At 38.0% G+C, this 22,500-nt stretch overlaps 1 protein-coding gene across 1 annotated transcript in view; it reads right to left on the bottom strand.

Moving 5' to 3' along the window:
• The window catches only part of LOC140947029 (uncharacterized), a 148,898-nt gene that overhangs the window by 120,056 nt on the left and 6,342 nt on the right, over positions 1-22,500 (bottom strand). Inside the window, exons 11-16 of the mRNA XM_073396108.1 lie at positions 21,979-22,353; positions 21,314-21,436; positions 20,776-20,898; positions 20,116-20,238; positions 19,496-19,630; positions 13,206-13,866 (exon numbers count right to left, since the gene is read on the bottom strand). Of these exons, the coding sequence (XP_073252209.1) occupies positions 13,502-13,866; positions 19,496-19,630; positions 20,116-20,238; positions 20,776-20,898; positions 21,314-21,436; positions 21,979-22,353 (1,244 nt within the window). The 3' untranslated portion in view covers positions 13,206-13,501. The remainder of the gene's footprint in view (positions 1-13,205; positions 13,867-19,495; positions 19,631-20,115; positions 20,239-20,775; positions 20,899-21,313; positions 21,437-21,978; positions 22,354-22,500) is intronic.

Raw genomic sequence — 22,500 nt, 5'->3', positions numbered from 1 at the left:
CAGTCTTGACTGCTTCAATCCAGTCTTACCTTCTCTGATCGATATATGCGGAAGGGGGCCTCAGAATGACTGTCGGACCGGGAGGAAGCCAGTTACTGTACCTTTGTCTTTTAATTAGAGGACCGCTCTACTGTAATCAAAACACTGCAGATCAGAAGAACTACGAAACAGCTGCATTTAATTTGTTTAAAGGTGCTTCATACAATATAAGTGACCGTTTGCCTGTTGCTGATCAGATGATATTTTGAGGTTTTGTTAGTTACTTACCTAGCAGTTGTAAAGAGTAAACTTGGCTGTAGTACAGTCAGTTGACTAAGAAAATTATCGTTGGCCAAAATGTCTTAATTTATGTCCTGGTTTAATTTGTTCACAATAAGAGTGTGAGCTACGTCAATGCCCTTATACCGATCAACATGAAATTTTAAGTTAACAAAATTGTTCTCTCTGTCCACTTCTTAACGGTATGTCATTGTTGTCCCTAATTATTATGTAAGTCAAAGGCATCGTTTGACTTCCTAGTAAGTTCCATTAGTACTGTTTGCTTAATGTTGATTATTTTAAAGCAGTCTAAGAATATGACTATTTATCCTGATATTAACTTGCAACACATTTTATAAAACTTGCATACCGAACTAATAATAAATTATCTTACCTTAATTTTGTTCTCCATCCTGTATTTTTTGATACAATAAAGAAACAAAGGCACTTTGAGTGAAAGTAAAGTGGACATGTAATACTCTCTTTGCGCCTTGTTTTTAATCAGTTCCATAATAACGGCCATAGCAAGTAGGTATGCCATTAAGATAGAACATCATAAGAACGTAACCACAATTTCTCACTTTGATGTTTGTTGAAAATTCACAACAACCTGCAGAAACAGACCGTCCTGCTGACCTGACCATCTGTTACTGAAGGGTGTCCACAATCTATCCAGCTTGTAATGTGAGTCCTACATCTGTTAGTTGGAGGACATGAAGTTGGCATTCTTATGCCTGCTGAACCCTCGAAACGAAACCATCCAGGTCCGATTCCACTGTCACAATAACCGTGGTAAGAAGTATCCTATTTCACAACTCTCAATTACTCGCGCTTATTTTTATTAAGATATGGGAAAACTGATCGAGCGCCCTTGAGGAGGTGGAAACTGTTATCGATTCCCGATCCAAACACGAATTTTTAGCAAAGAAAGGGTTGGGGAGGGTGGGACGCTCCACCTTCCTCCTTGGCACTGATCAGAGACTGAGCGGACAGGCAGTGTTCAACGGCATTTATTATTGCCCATTGGGATTCAGAGCCCCGTGCACCTGCATACCCTTGTGCATGAGACTTGTTATTGTAATGTTTTGGCTTCCCGCTTCGATTTTGAGTATTGTGAATAGTTGTAATGACACGCTTTGCTGGTTGAGCATAGAGCAGCATTGTGAAGTTGATTTTCTGTACCATAAACGATAATTGGCTTGTTAAATCTCACCTTTTAGTTACTTTGTTTTCCAGAATAAGTGCTTGCAGACATAAATGAATAACTACTTCAACAAATAAATAAATAAACATATAAATATATAAACAAATGACATGAAACGATCACAATGTGTCATAAAATGACAAATAATTAACGGACATAATACTAATTTTGCTTGAAATTATTTAAACCCTGGTTTAAACAATCAGTGATTAAATAGACATGGAGGGCTAAGTTAAATTGAAACCCCATCCTCAGATTTTTTGTTCTTTCAGACTTATAGAATTCTTAAACGTAGCCACTATTTATCTTTGATGAGAAGTGATGCGAATGACCAAACAAACTTCAACTTCGATCCAGGTGCGCAGGAATTGATCACACTAACCGATGCACATGTAGGTTTTTATAGTAGGAATAGCATTAAGAGACTCAGTGCACTGATTTCTTCCTCGTTTTTCTACTTTCCTTCTCCCGGCCATCTGTAGTGTGACACTTAAAACCTGCGTTTTGGCATTTTTTTAAAGTCTGTACAGTAAGAGCGCAATATTTCGCTAACTGCTTTATGATACCTTCAACGAAGGAACCGAATTAAAACCACTTAGTATTTATTGCATAAGGCTGCGTATATGTTATGTGAAATTATGCATATCAACGAGGACTCGGCGGACAACAGTCGACTCACCTTGATCTGTATAATTCTTTTCATTAAAAACTGAAACATTGGATAATGCAATTCTAAAGTTGTGATTGGCTTAGCCATCATGGTATATGAGCCATTATAGCATGCTCTCCAAACTATAACTATACGCGTCTGCTGAAAATTAAAAACGAGCTGAAAATCGTTTGTTTTTACAAATAAAGTCGGGAAGAATTTTAGACTCGAAATTTTGTGGGCGTTTTTAATAAAACAGTTATTCCACTCGCGCTTGTTGGATATGAGATTATTATAGCCAACTCAGTACTACGCGCCTCGTTGGGTATCTACCATCTCATATCAGTCCAACACGAACTCGTGGAATAATTGTTAAATATATATCCTTCGAAAACCGAATCAAATAACTTTAAAAATTGAATTATTAATTCAAAATATTGTTTCCATCGACCTAAAATTTGCGTTTTAATAACATTTCCCTGTTGCTCTGTAACTTCAGGAATTGTATATAGCTAGTTGAGATATTCTTTAAATAGTAGTCATCATGTTTCGCGCATGTGGCATTTTGCTGTTCTTGCTTTGTTTTTAGGAAGCATTAGTTTTCGCCACATTTCGGAGCTCTAGCTGAACAACCGAACTAAGTAAAACGCCTTCTGTTGTCCCCTTTCTAAACAATTAATTATCCGTAAAATTGACTCATTTTTTGGTCAACGGAAGCTCGTTATGACAGTTTCATAAACAGAGAAATACTTTAAACAAATAATAATCCCTTCGAATCGCATTCGCCTTTATGAAGTGGTTTAAGGTGACTCGACCCAGTTTTTTTTAGGGGGAACCATCCTACTTTGAAGCTCTCTGGTATCCCCACCTTTACTTTTATCGTAAGTCTAACACATAGAATGGATAACATATAGATCAACCTACAATATAACATAAAATTTTTAGCGATCGGAGTAAATGTCACGTGGTTATGATGCCACGCCCCTTTGAGGTCTGAGTCGAAAATCTTCCGTTGCCGACATTTTTTCGTGAAAATCTCTCGGCTACACATAGTGCGCATTAGTGCCTTGCGCTTAACAGAGTTTCACCAAAATCGCAAAGACCCAATTCGAGAAATTCAGCGGTTTCCAAATTTAGGTCATAATTTCTGCGAAAATGATAAGCAAACTTTACACGGATTATATCTAATAAACTATGAGATTCATCTCTGTATTTTGGGCATCGTTATAACAGATGGGTCCTTGCAAGTCAGCAAAACAATTTGAGGCCTTGTAAATGCGCGCGATTTCGAGCAAAGCAAACATATAAAAATTATAGTTTTCGCTATTTGTTGACGTTTGTCAGCGTTTAAGAGTCAATCTCACGAAAAAGGCATTTTCTTAAAAATTCGTAGTTTTTTTTCCTTTAAATTTTTTCAGGACCACAATTGATTAACTAACTACCCAGACTCTGAATTTCATGGTCATTGAAAAACTGTGACATTATCTTCTATAAGCTCAAACTTGAGTAAACATTGAAGATTTTTAGCGTTTTGGCTGAGTTTGTGCTTTGGGAGTTGTCTATTGTTTCTAGTCTGTCATGATACAGCAACGACCTCAAAGGGGCGTGGCATCATAACCACGTGACATTTACTCCGATCGCCAAAACTTTTATGTTAAATTGTAGATTGATCTATATGTTATCCATTCTATGTGTCAGACTTACGATAAAAGTAAAGGTGGGGATACCAGAGGGCTTCAAAGTAGGATGGTACCCCCTAAAAAAAAACTGGGTCGAGTCACCTTAATCAGAATGCTATTTCCTTGTGTATATGTATCTCTATATTCCTACTTTGTGCAAAAAGGGGCAAATGCGCAACATGAAATCTCAGAAACCCCTGGTGGATACAACATTTTACTTACAATTTTGATGCCCCTATGAAGTCCATCAAAAATTTTCACTTCCCTAAGACAGAGTTTGAAACTGTGTTCTGTCAAATCCTCCAACCAGACTGCCATGGCGTCTTGAGGTCTCTCAGGAAACTGGTGACTAGGCGCCGCAAGTACGATTGGAGGGGTCAAAAAACGCTGAAATTAAATATAAATATAATAATAATTTTAATAATAATAATTTTATTTATATAGCGCTAAAATCCAATAATTGTCCAAAGCGCTACCTAATTACAAAAAAGAATAAAAAAAAAAAATCTAAATTATAAAATATCTACAATATACAATATAATTCAAATATAGCCTAAGTCATCTACTATATAAATCAAAAGCATCTTAAAACAAAAGGAATCTCATAACCTATATGCTAACTTAAATAAAAAAGTTTTAAGGGATTGCTTAAAAGTTGCCACTGAAGCACATTTCCTAATCTCTAGAGGTAAATCGTTCCACAATTTAGGTCCTGCAATGGAGAAAGCTCTGTCTCCATATGTTTTCAATCTGCTTCTTGGAACCACTAAATATTCTTTACATGAAGAACGCAATGACCTAGGAGTAAAGGAGTAATGAAAGGCAAAGAATGGGAAACTTAAAGAAATAATATTTATCAAATTCCTAAGTAAGTACGTTTCACAATTTCACCTGAATCAGACAAGATTTTTCTTCATAATTAGGGTATTGTATTATTTTCCTCGAATACCAATTGAAAGAATTCCATGTAGTTACTTTGTTTTGTTGTGGCTCTTTATTATTACATTTATTAGCAACACGCGTATCACATAAATTCGCAAAACTCAGAGGAGGCTGCAGTGTCCCGTAAAATGCTAGAGACGAAAGAGATAGAAATTGAGTCTATGATGTAACACTAACTAGGGAAGCCAGATTGAACAATGGGCATGGAATTGGAAGCTTAGACATACTGAATTACAAGTACGCTGTTGGACTGTTGACAGACTTTTTAATGGCATAATGGCCTTGTACTGCTCCGGCATTGGGTTTGACATTCAGAATTTTCCCATTGTACCCAATCGTCTGGATCATTGCAAAATTAAAACTGTATCACGGAAATCGGGCTTAGTTGCTCAATGTCCTCAATAGCAATCAAGGATGATTATTATTGTTAAACAAGGGCCTCACCTATAGCTCTCCCTGAATATGTCTCAGCGTACACTCTATGACCGCGCGCGCGATCAAAAAGCAAAAGCAAAATTCAAACAAAGACAAACCAGAGAGGCGCAAAAAATTATCTCTTCTAATATCACACAAACAAACGCTCTTTAACTGAATATAATTCGAGAAACATATGGTGCAAAATTTTCAGACTATTTTATCGGCAATTTACGTTTTCCGTTCTTAATGTTCCAAACCCATAACTCCTGCTATGAAAGCAAAGAACTAGATACGAATAATTGTGTTGAAATCATGGAAATAGGGATTAAGTTACTTTTCCTAAGGAGAGTCTAGGTCATTTTCTCTAGAGGTGTAACAATATCCCAAGATCTTACTGGGGTGAGGTGGTAATAAGCCTTTTGCATCACTTGGTTACGTGATCAACTGTAAACACGAAAACAGTTCGCTTTTGAAAAATGTTGTTAGCAAGAGCTGAAAGAGTATTTTAAAATTAGGTAACCTGTATATTTTCAGCCATGTATCTCAAAAGTAGCTAAAACTGTTTTCGTGTTTACCGAAGGTTGATCACGTGATCAACTAATGCAAAAAGTCTATCGCCTCTCAAATACTTGATATCATCCCTGTAGGAGAGGACTTCATCCCAACTTTTTCGAAATTCATTGCAACAGCGCAACTGACTGTGAGGTGAGATTTTCCAAGAATTCTTTATTTGCGTCGAATTTCATATCCATGTGGCCGCTTTGACGTTCGGTTGGTTTTAGCTTGTTTGTGTCCGCTAATAATTTTAGAAATTAGCCAACAGTGTTCCTCAGTAAAGAAAACTGATCTTTTGTTCTCTTTTCAACTGTTCACATTTTACTTTAATCTATGTTGACTTTTAAAAGAATAATTAGTTTTGGCTGCCGTGAATAATGGTTATTTATCTGTAGTCTGATTTACAACCAGATAGCATCTATTCATAATAACACCTTTCACACAGGTACACTACAGTCGTTTTAATCATTGCATTTTCGCTATATTTACTTACGAAAATATCGTTTATTAAGTTGTTAGTTACATACTGTAGAGCCAACAGATAAATTTTGAATATGAAAGTTTTTGCTGTACACGTCTTACAAATTTTGAAATAGATCGCTGGTTTATGTTTAAGGTGAAAACTAGTAATTATCCTACGCTTCTTCCTGTTTAAACAGCCGACAGCTTAACTTGCAACTTTATACATATTGTAACACTTACAATACAATTATTTATTGAACATAATCGCTGTTTTGCTGACCTAGCTAGGTCTTTGTTTTGCAGTTCTTTTACTTTTTAAAATAGAAACAGTAACAAAAGATTTCAGGTTAAAAATAGATTTTGTAAGTTTTCATTTAACTCTAAGTGATTTCTGTCAGTATATTTCTATTGTATTCTTTTGCCTTCAATGGTTATAGAAATCATACATAGGAAAACTGTTATTTACTGTTTTTATATTGCATCGTGGATTTCAGGGTTGCCGTACTACATTTCATTTATTTCGCCGTCATGTCCGTCTCGCCTCAGTTAATGCCGTTTGATTTGCTGTTGTTGGAACTAAAGTTTAGTTCTGTTTTATCTACTACTGTACCAGCAGTTAGTGGTTTGATCCTGGTCCTACAGAGAAGTGTCGGCTCTTCCCCGCATTTGAGTTTAGTTTCCCCTGTTTTATGGACAGTTAAACACCGACTTCCTGTTGAGCCTAAAGTTAGTTTCAGAGTGGAAAGACCTTCCGTCACATTCAAGTCACATGACCCATCACTGTACTAACTTAAAAGTTTTCTTAACCTAAAACGATGATCGTAGAGCGTTACTGAACAGTACCATTTTTAAAATGTTCTTGTTCAATAGTTTTGTCTAAGCAAATATTTTAACTGGAGTTAAGTATATCTTAACATAACGAAACCATCAAAAAGAGAGGAGAGAGGGGGCGGAGGTTTTTTTGTTTGCGCACAAACTATTAGGGGCACAGCTCATTATATTAAACGCAACGGTAAAACTCAACTTTGTGGTTACATACCAATCAAGCCAGCCCGGTTAACTGGGAAAATACGGTTATAACTATTTTTGGACTAAAGTTAAGGTCGCAGAAAGGGGAGAAACAGTCTTTAGAGAATTGGCATTAATATAAGTATTCACATTGTAGTGGCCTAAAGAAGGCTTAAAAATGTAACAACCTTAAAACTAATATGGACACACCTAGGCTCCTTTTGTTTGGTCTGCCAACCCCCCCCCCCCCCCCCCCCCGTTCCCCCGCACACACACACTTATTAGCCCTTCAGGGAACAGACTTTTCACCCGGAAGTATTTCATTTCGAGTGTCGGGCTTCACTTGGCTATCATGGCTACATTAGGGAACTTAAGATAGAGACGTTTTCGGGGCGACGGCAACTTCAACCGGACGAGACATCATCATTTGTTGGATATTGCGCATGCTCGTGCTGACCACCTCGCCGTCGTGATCCCGTCGGCGACGTGAAACTGGTCTGTTTGGCGTTGTGGCGAAAACGTGAGTATTTAACTTTCATTTCAATCAGGTTTGTGGCGTTTAGCAACCAACATTTTGCAGATTATCGTTCTTAAATTGTCCTTGTTTTCTTTGAGGCACATTTCAAGCTCGATTTCCAAGCTCTGTTATCTAGACTTACATCTTTGAATGTTTCCATGTTTTCATGTCACAGGGTCAAGATCCAACTTGGCAAACAGCCGACCGTAAGTGAGCTTGACATGGGACAAAATTTTCCCACGAGCCAAATAAAAGTATCCAGACAAAAAATATGAACTCCGATATTTCAATTGGGTGTTTTTAGTTCGCTCTTTTCGTTAGAATATCGTATAAATGAAACGCATTGACAATTATTTAGAATAGTAGGTAATACCATGTACTAACTCGGCGTGGGAATACTGAAATAAAGTTGTTGCCGTTGTTGTTGTTGTTGTTGCATGCAAGTATTTCCCGGGAATTATTTCAATACCAAACTAAGAATACGGTTCCTTGGTAGCATTTTAATGTTCCTGTAATTTGCAAGGCTTCGGCAAGCCTGTGGAGATCTTTTTTTTTCAACACGAAATTCTGCCTTGAACTCAGCTGCATCCTGCATGTTTTTTAGCGTGAACGGATCGTAACTGTCCCGAGGAAAATCGGGATTTTTGGACTCATAATTTTCCCACAAAACGAGAAACTCTTCATCCGATACATGTTGTCCGCATAGCAAATATTTATTCTCTTAATTCTTTATGTGAAGCCATATTTTCTTCTTCGGTATTCTCCTAATTAAAGGCGCCGTCCTTCTGAGTTCACTGCGATCTTAATGTTCTCTTTTTGACGGGGAGCGACGGCTGCCTTAGTTCCAGGCTTTCTCTGCCAGTCCGGTCGCCGTCGCGCCAAAAACGTCTCCATCTTAAGTTCCCTATTCCTGTCTCGAAGCCGCGGGTTTTTTTTTCGCCGTTGTTAACAGATGCAGTCATCGGTTTACTCTTGAATGTCACTTATTACATGGCCTGTTTTTTTTTTTTTTTTTTACCTGATGTGCCTCATGGAACTGATTATTCCCAGTCCGAGGGCGATCCAAAAAAAGAATTTTTCCGTTACTATTATAAATTTCTTTCCCAAAAGGTTATCAAGAAATCAATCAATCACTTTATTTATGTCAATACGTGGTGGGATGGGGTTGCGCCGATCATCCAAGCAGAAGGCTCATGTGTGGAACATATATATGACAAAGCATATAATGGATTTTCTTTACCGTTTCCTTTCCTTTAACAAACAGCTTTTCCAACCATTAAATTTGTATTGATGGCATTTATCAAGGGTCTTTTGTTTGCCTTGACGAGTCGACTGCCTTGATTCTTGCGCTTTCCAGAATAATAGCAAATAATGCAATGAATTCAGCATATGACATCCTGGTCCACTTTTTGGATTTACATTTCAGATTGTCAATGTTGTTGCATTAGAGAATCAGCTCGGCTCTACAACACATTTGATATGACTACAATTTCCACCCACTGTGAGAGGTATAACATTTTTTATCTGCAAATGTACGATAATCTGTAAGTGTCTGCAGGGTCTTACTGCAAACCAAATTTACCATGAAAATCATTCCTCGCGAAACGCGCTCAGGGGCATTTGGTTGTTATCTTTAGAGCAAGACGGTGTTGAATGGTTGAATCCTCTGTCTCTGAGAAAAACAGGTCAACATAGGAGTTTTATATACAGTTGGACCTTCTTTACGCATCTTAAAGTGACGATAAGTTGGCTATACTCTTGAGTAATCGTGCTTATCTTTAAGATGAAAAAGACAGTAACCAGGGGGAGGAATACTTCCTAATATAAGCTCTTAGGTTTGTGCAACCCCATCGGGTTGGGTTTTTGCGCCGTTTTGGTCTGAAAACGGGTATACACTTTGCCCATTTTGGTCTGGGATCGGGTATGGTTTTCGAGGGAACTACGGAGTGGATTTGAATAATTTTTTTGTTTGCGCTCTAATCTATGTCAAGATAACATAATTTCTGCCTTAAGGCCAGGTCTGAAAACGGGTATGAAAAATTACATTTTTTGGTCTGAAATAGGGTCAGGATTTGGACAACCGGGCGGCATACCCCCCCACCCCACCCCACGGGGGGGGGGAGGGCAGTAATCATCATCATCATCATCATCAATCTTTATTTATACACGAAATCGTATCATTTTACATGGTCTTCCTAGGAATCGTGTTTAAAACTAGACTAAAATACTAAGACTAAAAGACTAAGGAACTATTGACTATAGTGTTAAAAATACAAAAACTTACATTATGAATAATAAGAGTTACAATGGGTCATGGTGTATTAGAAAAATCTTTCCCATGAATTGAGGTTTTAAAAACATTTAAACTAGGCAGTTTTCTAATCTCTGAGGGAATCTTGTTCCACAGAACAGATCCTCTGTAGTGTAGGCTCCTTTTTGCAGACTCAGTTTTGGGTCTGGGGACATAATAATTTAACTCAAAATTTCTAAGATTGTGTGAATGTACATTTGCGGTGTTGGTAAAGATCCGCCTCAGATACGATAGGGAAAGATTATTATGGATTTTATACATTGTCACAGCCAACTGTTTAAGTCTTGCATATTCTAGCCTTTCCCAGCCAAGCTCATCCAACAAAACACTTGAGCGAACGTCATAGTTAGAAAAGGTGAGAATTCTAGCAGCCCTATTCTGCAGCTTTTGAAGTTTGTCTGCTAGTCCCTTATTGATATTACCCCAAACGGCACCACAGTAATTAAAATATGGCATTACCAGTGCATTGTACATGTTCACTCTAGTATCAAATGGTATAAAATGACTTACACGCCTTAAGATAGCAATACCAGCGGATATTTTCTTTGAAATGGTATGAATGTGTGGGCGCCAGTTCAAAGATTCATCAATTTGAACTCCAAGGGAATTATGTTTAATTACTCTTTCTAAGGGTGTATTATTGACTTTGACTGTTAAGTCACTATTTATTTGGGATAACTTAAATTGGCTCCCTATAAGCATGTATTTAGTCTTCTTAACATTTAAAGTTAATTTGTTTGCTGACAGCCATGACTGGATTAAATTCATATCATAATTCATTTTATGTTCAAGGACACATGGGTCTTCTGCAGATGTGGTAAGGGTAGTATCATCTGCATACATTCTGGGTTTTGAAAACAAATTACTTGAAGGGAGATCATTAATATAAATAGTGAATAAGAGAGGGCCTAAAATAGACCCCTGTGGAATACCACATGTTATATTACAGAAATCAGATTGAACTCCATCAATGAACGTTTGTTGCTTTCGGTCAGATAGATAGGACTGGAACCAGTTAAGGGATTGAGAACTGACCCCATAGAGTTTAAGCTTTCCCAGAAGGATGGCATGATCCATGGTATCAAAAGCTTTTTTCAAGTCCAGGAATATCACACCATTTAAGAGACTGTCGTCAATATTCCATAGCCATTCATTCGTAGCCTCAAGTAAAGCTGTTTCAGTGGAAAACATAGGTCTGAAGCCAGATTGTGATTCAGTTAACAAGTTATTATTATTTAAATATTCATATAATTGATTAAAAACAACTCTTTCAATTAATTTACTTACTACAGGCAGAACTGAGATAGGTCTGTAATTGTTAGGATCAGTCCTGAGATCTTCTTTAAATATTGGCGAAACTCTAGCTCGTTTCCAAGCATTTGGAAATATTCCAGTGGTAATTGACTGATTTATTATAAAAGTTAGACTGCGAGTAACTATGGGAGACGCTTCTTTCAGGAGACGTGCTGATATGTTATCAAGACCACTGGCTTTATTACTCGGTATTTTCTGAATTAAATTGAAGACCTCCTGGCGTGATACTTTTGCCAAATTAAAACTGTGTTCTGCGGGGGTAACATAATCAGTAAAATTACTGGATGTATCTTTAATTTAAGAGGCTAAGGAAGGTCCTATTTTGGAGAAATGTGTGTTGAGTATATTACTGATTTCAATGGGGTCAGTATTTACAGTATCCCCAGTGTGATCCCCAGTGTAATCGGATTTGCCAAGAGCCCAAGTCTGGCCATGCAATAGAATCCAAATCCGGAATCCCTGAAATATTTTTGCTAATGGTATCTGGAATCCTGGAAATTTTGCTTGTGGAGTTTGGATCCTGGGCTTTGGAATCCGGAATGTAGCTCAAGGAGTCCGTCTTGGATTCCCTTACATGGGGCGACAACTTGAAGGCGATGCTCTCACCCCAGATACCCGGCGAAACTGGAATTCATTGATGACTTTTATTTTTTTATTTATTTCGGCAGCGTTATTAGCAATGAAGATGGCTTTGAATTCAAGGAGATCTCAATAACGTAAGGCTGTGAAAGGCCAGAGGGGTGTTAGTATACCACAGCAAACCGACTAAAATTCAGCTTTATAAGAGCTGTGTGAACTAGCTCAGTGTTTTTATATGGCAGGAGTTTTGGGAAGCATTGGGTAAGAAAGATGTGAGTTAAGATGAAGTTTTCCAAAACGGCTAACGACGGGGGATCTGTAATGGAGACCCGGAGAAAGCAGGCTTTCATTCTCAGAGGGTCCCCAATAGGGTTTTCACTCCCGTAATCCCGACCCAAAACTTCATGCGATCCCGTAATCCCGAGGGTTATTTTTGGCATCCCACCTCCCGCGCATACTTTCAATCCCAAATCTCGCTCTGATTTTGCTTTAAAGTCCCGTATCCCGAGCTTCAAATGAGGGAAATTACGTATCCCGAAAAACCTATTGAGGACTCTCTTCTTAGCATGACAGCCCTTAAAAATCTCGCAGGGGTCAAAAAAAATTTTCTTTGTTTCCTAGTTAATCTCAAGTTTCTTTCTAGAGTCAATTCGTTGGGTTTCTCACTTTCAGCACTCGCAAGTATACAATTGACTTTTCGTGTCCTTCGTACGAGTGTGACTTGTACACTTGATTCACAAAGTAAAACTCCACCGTCTGGCCTGGATTTAGCTCAGTCAGTAGAGCGCTCCTTTATGTAATACTTGTAATCGTGAGGTTCTGGTCGTGAGTAAAATGACGCCAACTTGCCAATAACCTATTGGCATACTAAATGAAAACAAACACATGTGGCAGGTATTTCACTAAATTGTATGTTTATTTCTCAAAAAACTCTAATCCTAATCCAATGATTGCCCAACCTAGTGCAGTCCCCATCGGGACCGCAGGGCTAGTGTCCTTGTTATTAGCAAGCAAGAGTCTGCAGTAAAAAGGGGATTTAGCTGCTGTTCGTACTGCCGATGTGCGTGCAAGACGAGAGTGACTGTACCTATAGTCGCTATGCATTTCGTTTCCGATTTTACAGAGTGCATCCCTATACCATCAATATCAAAACAAGTAAGCAGATTCATATATATCCCGCACTTCCCGGTACATCTTTCCTAACTAGTAAAACATCTGTCCATCGCGGTTTATTTAGCAACTACATGGCGTTTGTTGGACTCAGTGTATATTTCTGATTACAAGTATACCGTGACAAATAACACAGAAACCTGTATTGCTAATTGAATGTGTTATTTTACCTAGTTTGTCTTCCTGGTAAGGTTCTATTACTATAATTGTATTTCTTACTTGATCTTCAAAACAACTTAAAACAAAATTTAATATCCTCTTTTTAAGTTTAAAAAAAACTGTTCTTGCTTGTCAACTCGAGTAGTACGTTGAGGTATATAGTGCTATACAGTTTTTTTTCTCCGTTTGCTTAAGTTATAATAGAAATTCAATTATTGAAGTCCTTTTTTTTCCTTTTTTTGATAGCATTATGTATTACTTTACTTGCACCTTGTTTTCAGTTAGTGCCACAATAACGGAGATTGCAAAAACCCCCAGGTGTACCATTAAGATAGTACACATAATAAGAACCACAATTTCTCACTTTGATGTTTGTTGACCATCGACAGCAGTTAGCCAACAAATGAAAACACACCGTCCTGCTGACCTGACCGTCTGCTACTGTTGGGTTACCACCATTCAACCAGCCGGTTACATGAGTGCCACATCTGTATTCAGGTGGACACGAAGTTGGCATTCTTGTGCCGGCGGATCTCTCAAAACGAAACCATCCAGGTCCGATTGCACTGTCACAATAACCGTGGTTATTAGGGTACGTAATCTTTCTGTCACCGCTGTTAAGACTTCCGTAATTCTGACATTCTGATATAAAAAAAATATATATATACTTATTATCATAAGAATTAATTTAACTTTTAAAAAGCTAGAAAATTATTTGATATTTTAATATTTTTTGTAGTTTAACTGGTTTCGTGAAGTTTTATCTGCTGCACATAAACAGGTTCAAAGTGGGTAATTTTCTCCTCCTTTAAGATTTCCCAGCACCTGCCCCACTGTCGCGATCTCTGTCTGGATACGAGTAATTGCGGATTGGTTACTAACTTTCACACACTGGTTGACATACAGTCAAGTTTAAGCAATAACGTGGAAAAGGGAGACAAATATCTCTGTAGGCATTGTTCTTAAGCTGACTCAATCTGCGCCCGCAAATGGAAGAGTGATCTCTGCTCCATACGATGAAGTACGAAAATAGCAGGTTAAATAATAATTTTATGGTTCAATTCATCACATTGATGCTAGTTTCTTTATCGTTTGTCGTCTTATTGACGATAAAACTGCATCATAACATTGTCAAAGTGTTGTGGATCCACCGTAGCAAGAGCCCCAGGCGAGTGAATCTAGTGGAAAATTTGACAATGTTATGATCTGGCGTCAATTTGCTTTTCATTATAACAAATGTTTGGAAACAAGGATGAGTTAAAAAAAAATACTTTTTAAAAAGAAACTACAGTAGAACCTGGTTAATGCGGACAATTAGGGGAAATGCCTTGGTGTCCGTATCATCCTGATGGCCGTAATAAGTGTGCTCTCGGAAAAAACGTCCAGGACACATGTTGTATTGATATTAAGACTAGGACAAAGAGGAAGAAGGGTAGGAACAATGACTGCGGCGAAAGGCCAGTAAGTGAAACTTTTGTAGCAGAAAAAAATATTACATGGCTATATAGTACAAGAGTCAAACCCACAGAAATCTGTAATTGTTTGAACAGTATACAATATCTACAATTAGCACGTGATTGTTTCAAGGAAAATAGACAGCGCGCAGATAACCAGTGTCCGTAAATAGCAGGGGTTAACAATGTATGCGAGTTTGTGCCTCGGGACACAAATAAGTGTCCGTTGTCCATATTAAACGGTGTCCGTATTAAGCGGGTAAATTTTAGAAACTCTCCGTTATATACGGTGTTTCATCTTGCAGAAATTAAAATTTTATGTTTGTCCTCTTATTGTTGATAGAAATTAGTCAATCATCGCACGAGAATTAACTCAGTCAGATTGTAAAAAAAATAGAGCTTATAAAAACGTTGTAGTGTCAGTAATATTAAAGAGACTTTTACTTTATACCTTTGTAACTGTTATGAGGTTGCCTTGGAACTTTGGTACCAGGGTCGAGTTTCAAAATCCTCTGAGTTAGGATGCCCATGAACTCAAAAAGGAAGTATGAACTACTCCTGTTTCATTTTTTTCATGCAATTTCATTTTCTTCTTCTGCACGGATCCGTGTGCGTCAAGAGATGCGTCATAGAGTAAATAACGGAAAGCAGCGAACCACACTTTTCTGGAGAGCCTCCCTTTAAAAAACAAGCTCGCACAAGTGTCAGATACCCTTGAAGCTTGTTATCATAATGATCAGACTGAAACGCGCAAAATAAAGTTTTTTCTTTCTGAGCTTGCGTGCCAGTGGCATGCTGCTCTCTCTTCAAATGGTGCGGTTTTAATTAATCTCGCAATCTACTGCGAATTTCAGTGACGTTAAAGTTAAGCCTCTCCAAAGTTTATTAAACTCGGTCGGAGGCGTAGAGTCTATATTCTCCATATTTGGCATACCCGATCTCCCTATCAGTCACAGTCTCTTTCCATATAAGGAGCATATTAAGCAACCACGACTGCGACGGTATGTAGCGAAAACGCCACAAAAAAAGTGTATTCACGCTGTTTCAAATTAATTTTTATCACTCTTATTCCATTTCGTTCAAGTTAATTCTCAAATTCACCAAGTTGGTGAATGTTTTTTGGTGTTTAATTCTATTGTAATGTATCTCAATGTAGAAAAAGGTAAAACGATGGTTTTCTAGTCTAAAAGCGTTCCGTGTTTAGTTATGTTTAAAACACGAACATCAGTGTTATCATTGGTTTAACATTTGAGCGTAATAAGCGAGAGATTTTTTAACCAGTGATAAAACGAGTGCCTTGCGTTTTTTGACAAGCCTTTAAAAAAAAAATTCGAGTTTATTTAACATATGTTAAGGGACTTGCCCCGTCCCTTCTCTGTAATAGGTTAATGAAAGTGGGCGATGTGCACTCTCGTAATATTGGAAACAGAAACAAGTTAGACATGCCTTCCTTTCGATTCACTGCTGGTCAGCGGCTATGAGCAGTCCGCCGGTAGGTACGTGGTGTAAGCATCATATAGTGGTTCCCCGTTAGTTAATATATGGCATAACTTTAAATAGCCCTACATAGCCATACGTAGCCCTACATAGCCCTACATAGCCCTACACAGCCCTACATAGCCATACATAACCCTACATAGCCCTACATAGCCCTACATAGCCCTACATAGCCATACATAACCATACATAACCCTACATAGCCCTACATAGCCCTACATAGCCATACATAGCCCTACATAGCCATACATAGCCCTACATAGCCATACATAGCCCTACATAGCCCTACATAGCCCTACATAGCCCTACATAGCCATACATAGCCCTACATAGCCCTACATAGCCATACATAGCCCTACACAGTCATTCTCTGGAATGACCCGAATCTTTAGGTAATATAGCGAATCTCTATCAGCTTAAGGCTGAAGTGAAGAAGCATTATTTCCTTATTTCATTTTTTTCCCAATAAATTTCACATATTGTAAAGAAGATAATTATGCTTTGAATTATCAAATTGCAATTATAAAATTGACCGAAAAGCCATTTTATGGGGTCGACTGATAAACTGTTAGTATTACTTAATATTTCAAAATAACGGTTTTCCTCTTTCAATTTAAAATAATAATAATAATATTAATAATAAGAAGAAGAAGAAGAAGAAGAAGAAGAAGAAGAAGAAGAAGAAGAAGAAGAAGAAGAAGAAGAAGAAGAAGAAGAAGAAGATCGGAACACAAAAACAGTCAAAATAACAAAGGTTGGTCAGATGTGATTATGAAAATACACCGTGCAACCACAAGTACACATTTTAAAGACCTGTAATGTTCACGTGTAGGTGGGTACCCCGCCTGTTCATATAATCTCTCATTTTAATTTGATCAAGTTTACATGATAGGTGGGGTGACCACTCAAGAGATTGCATGGACAGGCGGGTTACCCTACCTAAGCGGGTCACCTTACTAACCCGGTGACCCCCACCTCCATATAAAAAGGCTACCTGCCTTCGCAAAACGGCTATCTAAATTAAAGAAATTTCCACAGTTATTCGGAATCGTACAAGAGGGAAAAACGTTCGAAGAGAGTGTCACTACATCTAACTGTGATGCGACGCTAAATAATGGGAATTGATGTCATTGACTGGTACATGTAAGAATTGTTTGCGTCTCACTTCACCAACTTATTCTTGGCTCAATGAATAAACAATCGTGAAATTGGATTAGTCTGGTGGTTTCTCAGTTAAAAAACTTCGACATTTTGGTTACTAAGTTTTTGCAAATAATTTTTAATTTTTGCAAATAAGGATGACCGTAGTACATAACATTTTATGTTTATTAGTATAAATACATTAAATGTTTCAGTCATTTTAACTCGTATTTGTCCTCAGACCAAATTAAAAGCCCCGCATCAAGTGACTGAGTTCATAAAGTCCATTGGACGATATCCCTACCGAATTCTGATAAGTTTTGAAGGAGGTTTCACATTATTGAAAAGCACGATAAACTTGCAAAGTTGCTAATCCAAATTTATGATTCTTCTGACGTTCTCGTTCCTGTGTTGGCTTACGCACGGTACGAATACGTTACTAATTGAAGTCGCATTATTTTTTCTTCGTTTGGCGTTTTTGGTAAAAGTTTGTAGAGCAAACTGGAACAGAATTAATAAACAAGGGTAAAGGGAAGGAAGAGCAAAATAAAATACACTGTAAGGGAAAGGAAAGCGGATGTAGCAAGCTGAATTTCTTTCAAAGGTTAAAGGTTACTGTGAATGAATAAAAATAGAATCCAAACACAAGATACTAAAAGAAAAAGATATTAACAACGATAAACAGATACTAACTGGCAAATTTAAATTTAGGGGAACATTCTCTGCGGATCTATTTCCGAACTTTTTGTTAGACAACAGCTGGGTCTCGACGGTTAACCCTTTCACTGCCAAATGTGGCCAAAGGCAAATTTCGACCAAATTTCCAAATTTCATTTTCTAAAATTTTGACAAACAAATAGCACCATATGAAAGTACAGGCAGAGAGCTTTCATTTGAATGCTCACATCATAGGATCTCGTCTGCAGACTCAAAAGTTAGACTCGCCTTACAAAACTCCATCAAACACTATGGCAGTGACGGGGTTAAAGTTGACCGCATTCGCAGTTAATCGGCAAAATTAGAGAAATCAATTATCGGGATTGAAAGTAATAGTTCATATATCCTGATTAATGTAATGGTTCGCTCGACGTGATCAATGTGGATGATTTTTCGACTCCACGCCTTAACATGGCGGAAACAAGTTCAAAGTTTTCCTCTTCTATTGAGAACCTTATTGAGTCACAAATATTTCATATATTAAATGAGGCTGAGTATATATGATGTGAAGAATTATGCGGATCGAGGATGAGCCTTCCATCGATTGGGTACTGCCTACATCGACCTCGTCCAAATATGGTAACCATGTGCCGGTTTTGAAGATTTAGCGGCGGGACAGACAACCAGAAACGGTGATATATTGAATAAATAATATTGAGAAGAAACAATATTTCTAGTTTAAGACCCTTTCCAATCTCACTCCCATGCTTCTATTTAAACCATTTTAGTGAGAAGGGTCTAATGACAAAGCGATTTCTGCTAGTTAAAACTTTCACGTATGTAGCACCCCAGCACTATTCGCCTCAGTGTGCAACGGATTTACAACGCTCCATTTTCATATGTTTCTTATAGTGAAGCTTCTTTATCTCTTGTAAAAAATTGGACCAAGAACCCTTTGATGATGCTCAAGGTTTTAAGTTGGCCACTGATCATGAGTCCATCTGATCAGTTTATGGCAGCTAACGGGGTCCTTGTCGCAACGTTTCAGTTCCTCTTACTTGCTCAGGTCGCAACTAAAAATCGTTTTCTTACACTTTTCTATAGAGTACTGAACTCTTTAGTATATGTTATCTTGGGTGCATTGTTTCTTGGTGTTGCAGAAACTAATTAATGTTAGTTCGCTTTTGTTTTGTGTTGTTGGAATTGTTTACTAAGTTTTCGTCTCCGCAACTCCAACAAACTACCATTATCTTAAAGCTCCCACAGTCAAAAGAAGTGATGTCTATAACAATCATAGTCCGTTAATCGTTAGACCACTATCTCCAAATATTCCTTAACATAAGAGGTTGCAGGACAAAATCCAGATAGAGTGAGAAGCTCAAACATTTGTTGAAGGCTGGTTTAGTGACGTAGGTACGAAATGAGTATTAGGACAGTCCCACCGAAAGTAACGACGATCCCTACGCCGGCATACCAGAGGTCTAGTAAATGGGTATCTTCGTAATATTCAGCGAGTTGATTACCTGATGCTAGATTGCAAGTTCTGCCATTTCCATTGTAAGGATGGTTACATGAACAACTAAAAGATCCCACTGTGTTTGTACATGACGCAAGTGAGCTGTGGCAGTTGTGAGTACCGGTGGCGCACTCGTCAATATCTACAAAACGAAGAATGCCAAAATGTATTATCAAAACGTTTCTTATTGCTAAGAGAAAACAGAACGAGAAAAACGGAATGAATTATCTTAAGCGTGATGAAAAAGTAATGTAAGAGCTGCTCGTAAGGTGTTTCCTCATTGGTCGCAGAAACAATTATAGCACATCATTGTTTATCAATATTTTCTATTGTTTTACGGTTAGGGTATCGAACCAATTGTTTGCCCTAAAATAACGATCGCAGGTTTGAACAATCACCATCGTTGCACTTATCCGATGATATAAACTGGATGCGTGGCTCCTATTTTCTTTTTGTTTACTAGATACAGTCAAGATGAATACTAAAATAAATATAAATTACAGCCTAACCAAAACTTATCAACTGTAAAAGGCGAGAAGAACACAAAAGACTCTTGTATTGCTGTCGTTGCTGTTCACTCAAAAAACAAACATATCAAACAAACAAAATTGTTCTCAAACGGCTCACCAGTGCATGTGAATCCATCTCCAGTGAATCCTGCTTTACATGCGCATGCGTAAGATCCAACAGTATTACTACACACCGCATTAACGTCACAGTTGTGAGAGTTGGTAGGGCACTCGTCGATATCTGGTGAGAAAAGTGACGAAGGCTTCTTGTTTAGTGATGCAGCACACTCTTGATCAATAAGGTCATTTACTCTCATTTTCTCTAAGCGTTAATCCTGCTTAAGTACAATAGGTAACACTTGAAATCTGCGTTATCTTCTGCTCTTATCGATGTTTTTGCCTTCTTTACATAAAAACGAAGGGAAAAAACATTAAATTACACCAGAAACTCATAAGGGGTTGATTCAAGGCATTTAAAACTCAAATAGGACAACTAAACAACAAGGAAAACAGAAGAAAAAGGAGTCCCAGGTCTTACGACAGATTAGACCCTGGTCACCCAATCAGTTTCTAACCGGTTTTGCTTGACAACTGTGCATGACCGAGTTTAATGAAAGTTTGCGAGAAACGTATTTCTAGTTTTACTTTATTTATTTTTCGAACCATTGAGGTTATATGTCCATCGTTTTCTACATGTTTAAATGTAAAGATCGAATGTAGAAAATACAGGGACGCACATAGTTTTGGAAGCGTTTTTTGCAACACCACAACAGCTTACCAGAGCATGTTTTGCCATCGCCTGTGAATCCTGCTTTACATGCGCATGCGTACGATCCAACAGTATTGCTGCAAACCCCATTAACGTCACAGCTGTGAGAGTTGGTAGAACACTCGTCGATATCTGCATGAGAATTGTAAGTTACGTAAAGCGTCAGAATAACTAAAATTAAATCTACCTGATGGTTTACATCTGTCGCTAAGGTGAATGTATCCATTTTTTTTTGTTCTTGTTTGTTTGTTTGTTTGTTGTTGTTGTTTTTTTTTTATGTTTTAACAAATATGGTTTAAGGCTTTTTTCCAAAATGACAGGACAGTGTTGGGCTTTTGTACACAAACATTGCACCTTCAATGGTTTCGTCGTCTTGTTTAAGAACCTTCAGATTAGAGTCGCTTACGGGAAGGTGTCATTTACATTAACAGGCCGTCTCCTTGAAAAACAATTTATTGTGTGCAATTTCACAGCTACGATATTTGTCGACTTATGGGTCGCTTGGAAGAAGTGGTCAAACATGGAGGATCAACTGTATCTCAAATACCATTGCAAGGTTTTCCATCTCCTGTGTACCCAGCATTACACGAGCATTTGTATGAACCCACGGTATTCTGGCATACGGAATTGACGTCACAGGAATGGGAACCAGTGGTACATTCATCCAAGTCTAAAAATAAACACACAGAGGCTTTTAGTCAATGAAGCTTGTTTATACTGTAATGTAGTGGGGTAAGTAACGTACACTGGTGAGGCCAAAAAAAAAAATGTTTGATAAAAGGAACTTGCAAAAAGGGTCGTAAGCGTGCCCTGAGTTAACGTATGTATTTGTGTTCGTTAATAATTTGCAAAGAGGTGTTTAGAAAACCGTGTTAAAAAGTAAGCGGAGATTAGCGCGGCTTTTCCCATGGTTCCAACGTATGAACGCTTTCTTGTTCATCTTTTGATTACGCCGATTTCAGACTTTTGCGACCATTTTTAGGTCAATGGACATTTTTATTAATGCAAATGTAAACGACTTGTTTCCCTATGTTTCTAACAATGAAACTGATCGGTGTTACCCTCTCTTCCATCTACCTAACCATCTGCCTAACATGCTGTTATTGTGTTTCGACCTTTTTGAATGTAATTTTAACTCAGTAAATTCACTATCTGGAACGTGAAGATTAAGATATATACAATTATAAATCTTCATACTGCTGCGCGAAGTACCTTTAAAACAAGTGTAGTTGTAACAGTTAGTACATGGCACATCATTCCAAGTGTAACCATGCCTGGCGCCAAGGGTGTGAACACAGTCTTCGTTTTTCCAGTCGTTCGGTTGCTGTGGGGCCCAGAACCTAAAACTACTTATTTCTTTGTTTGTCCACGCAAAGGAGCCCTCCACACTTCGGTCATTGAGTCCAATCCAAGATCTCTCTCCATTGTGACGGTGTTGAATGTAGACATTTTCTTCTTGATTGTGAACCGTTACCAAATTGGAACTCATCGTAGAACAGTTTGACTCAGCGGTCAGCCACGAGGCGCATGCACGACTTGTGAAGTAACAGTAGCCACAAAAATAACTCCATCTTGGCTGGCAAATATCTGAGATAAAGATATAAAACGACTGTGCAGTTTAGAAATCTCCACACATTTGGTCCCTTAAAGAGTGCCTTTTCCACAGGCTTCCCAAGGCTTAGTAGGGAGAACAGAACAATCGAGAAGCGCGAGAAATGGAGGCAAGCAACGCGA

Source organism: Porites lutea, chromosome 8 (genome assembly GCF_958299795.1).
Source record: "Porites lutea chromosome 8, jaPorLute2.1, whole genome shotgun sequence".
Lineage (NCBI taxonomy): Eukaryota > Metazoa > Cnidaria > Anthozoa > Scleractinia > Poritidae > Porites > Porites lutea.
Note: the sequence above shows the minus strand (reverse complement) of the source record. Positions and strands in the feature narration are given on the sequence as shown.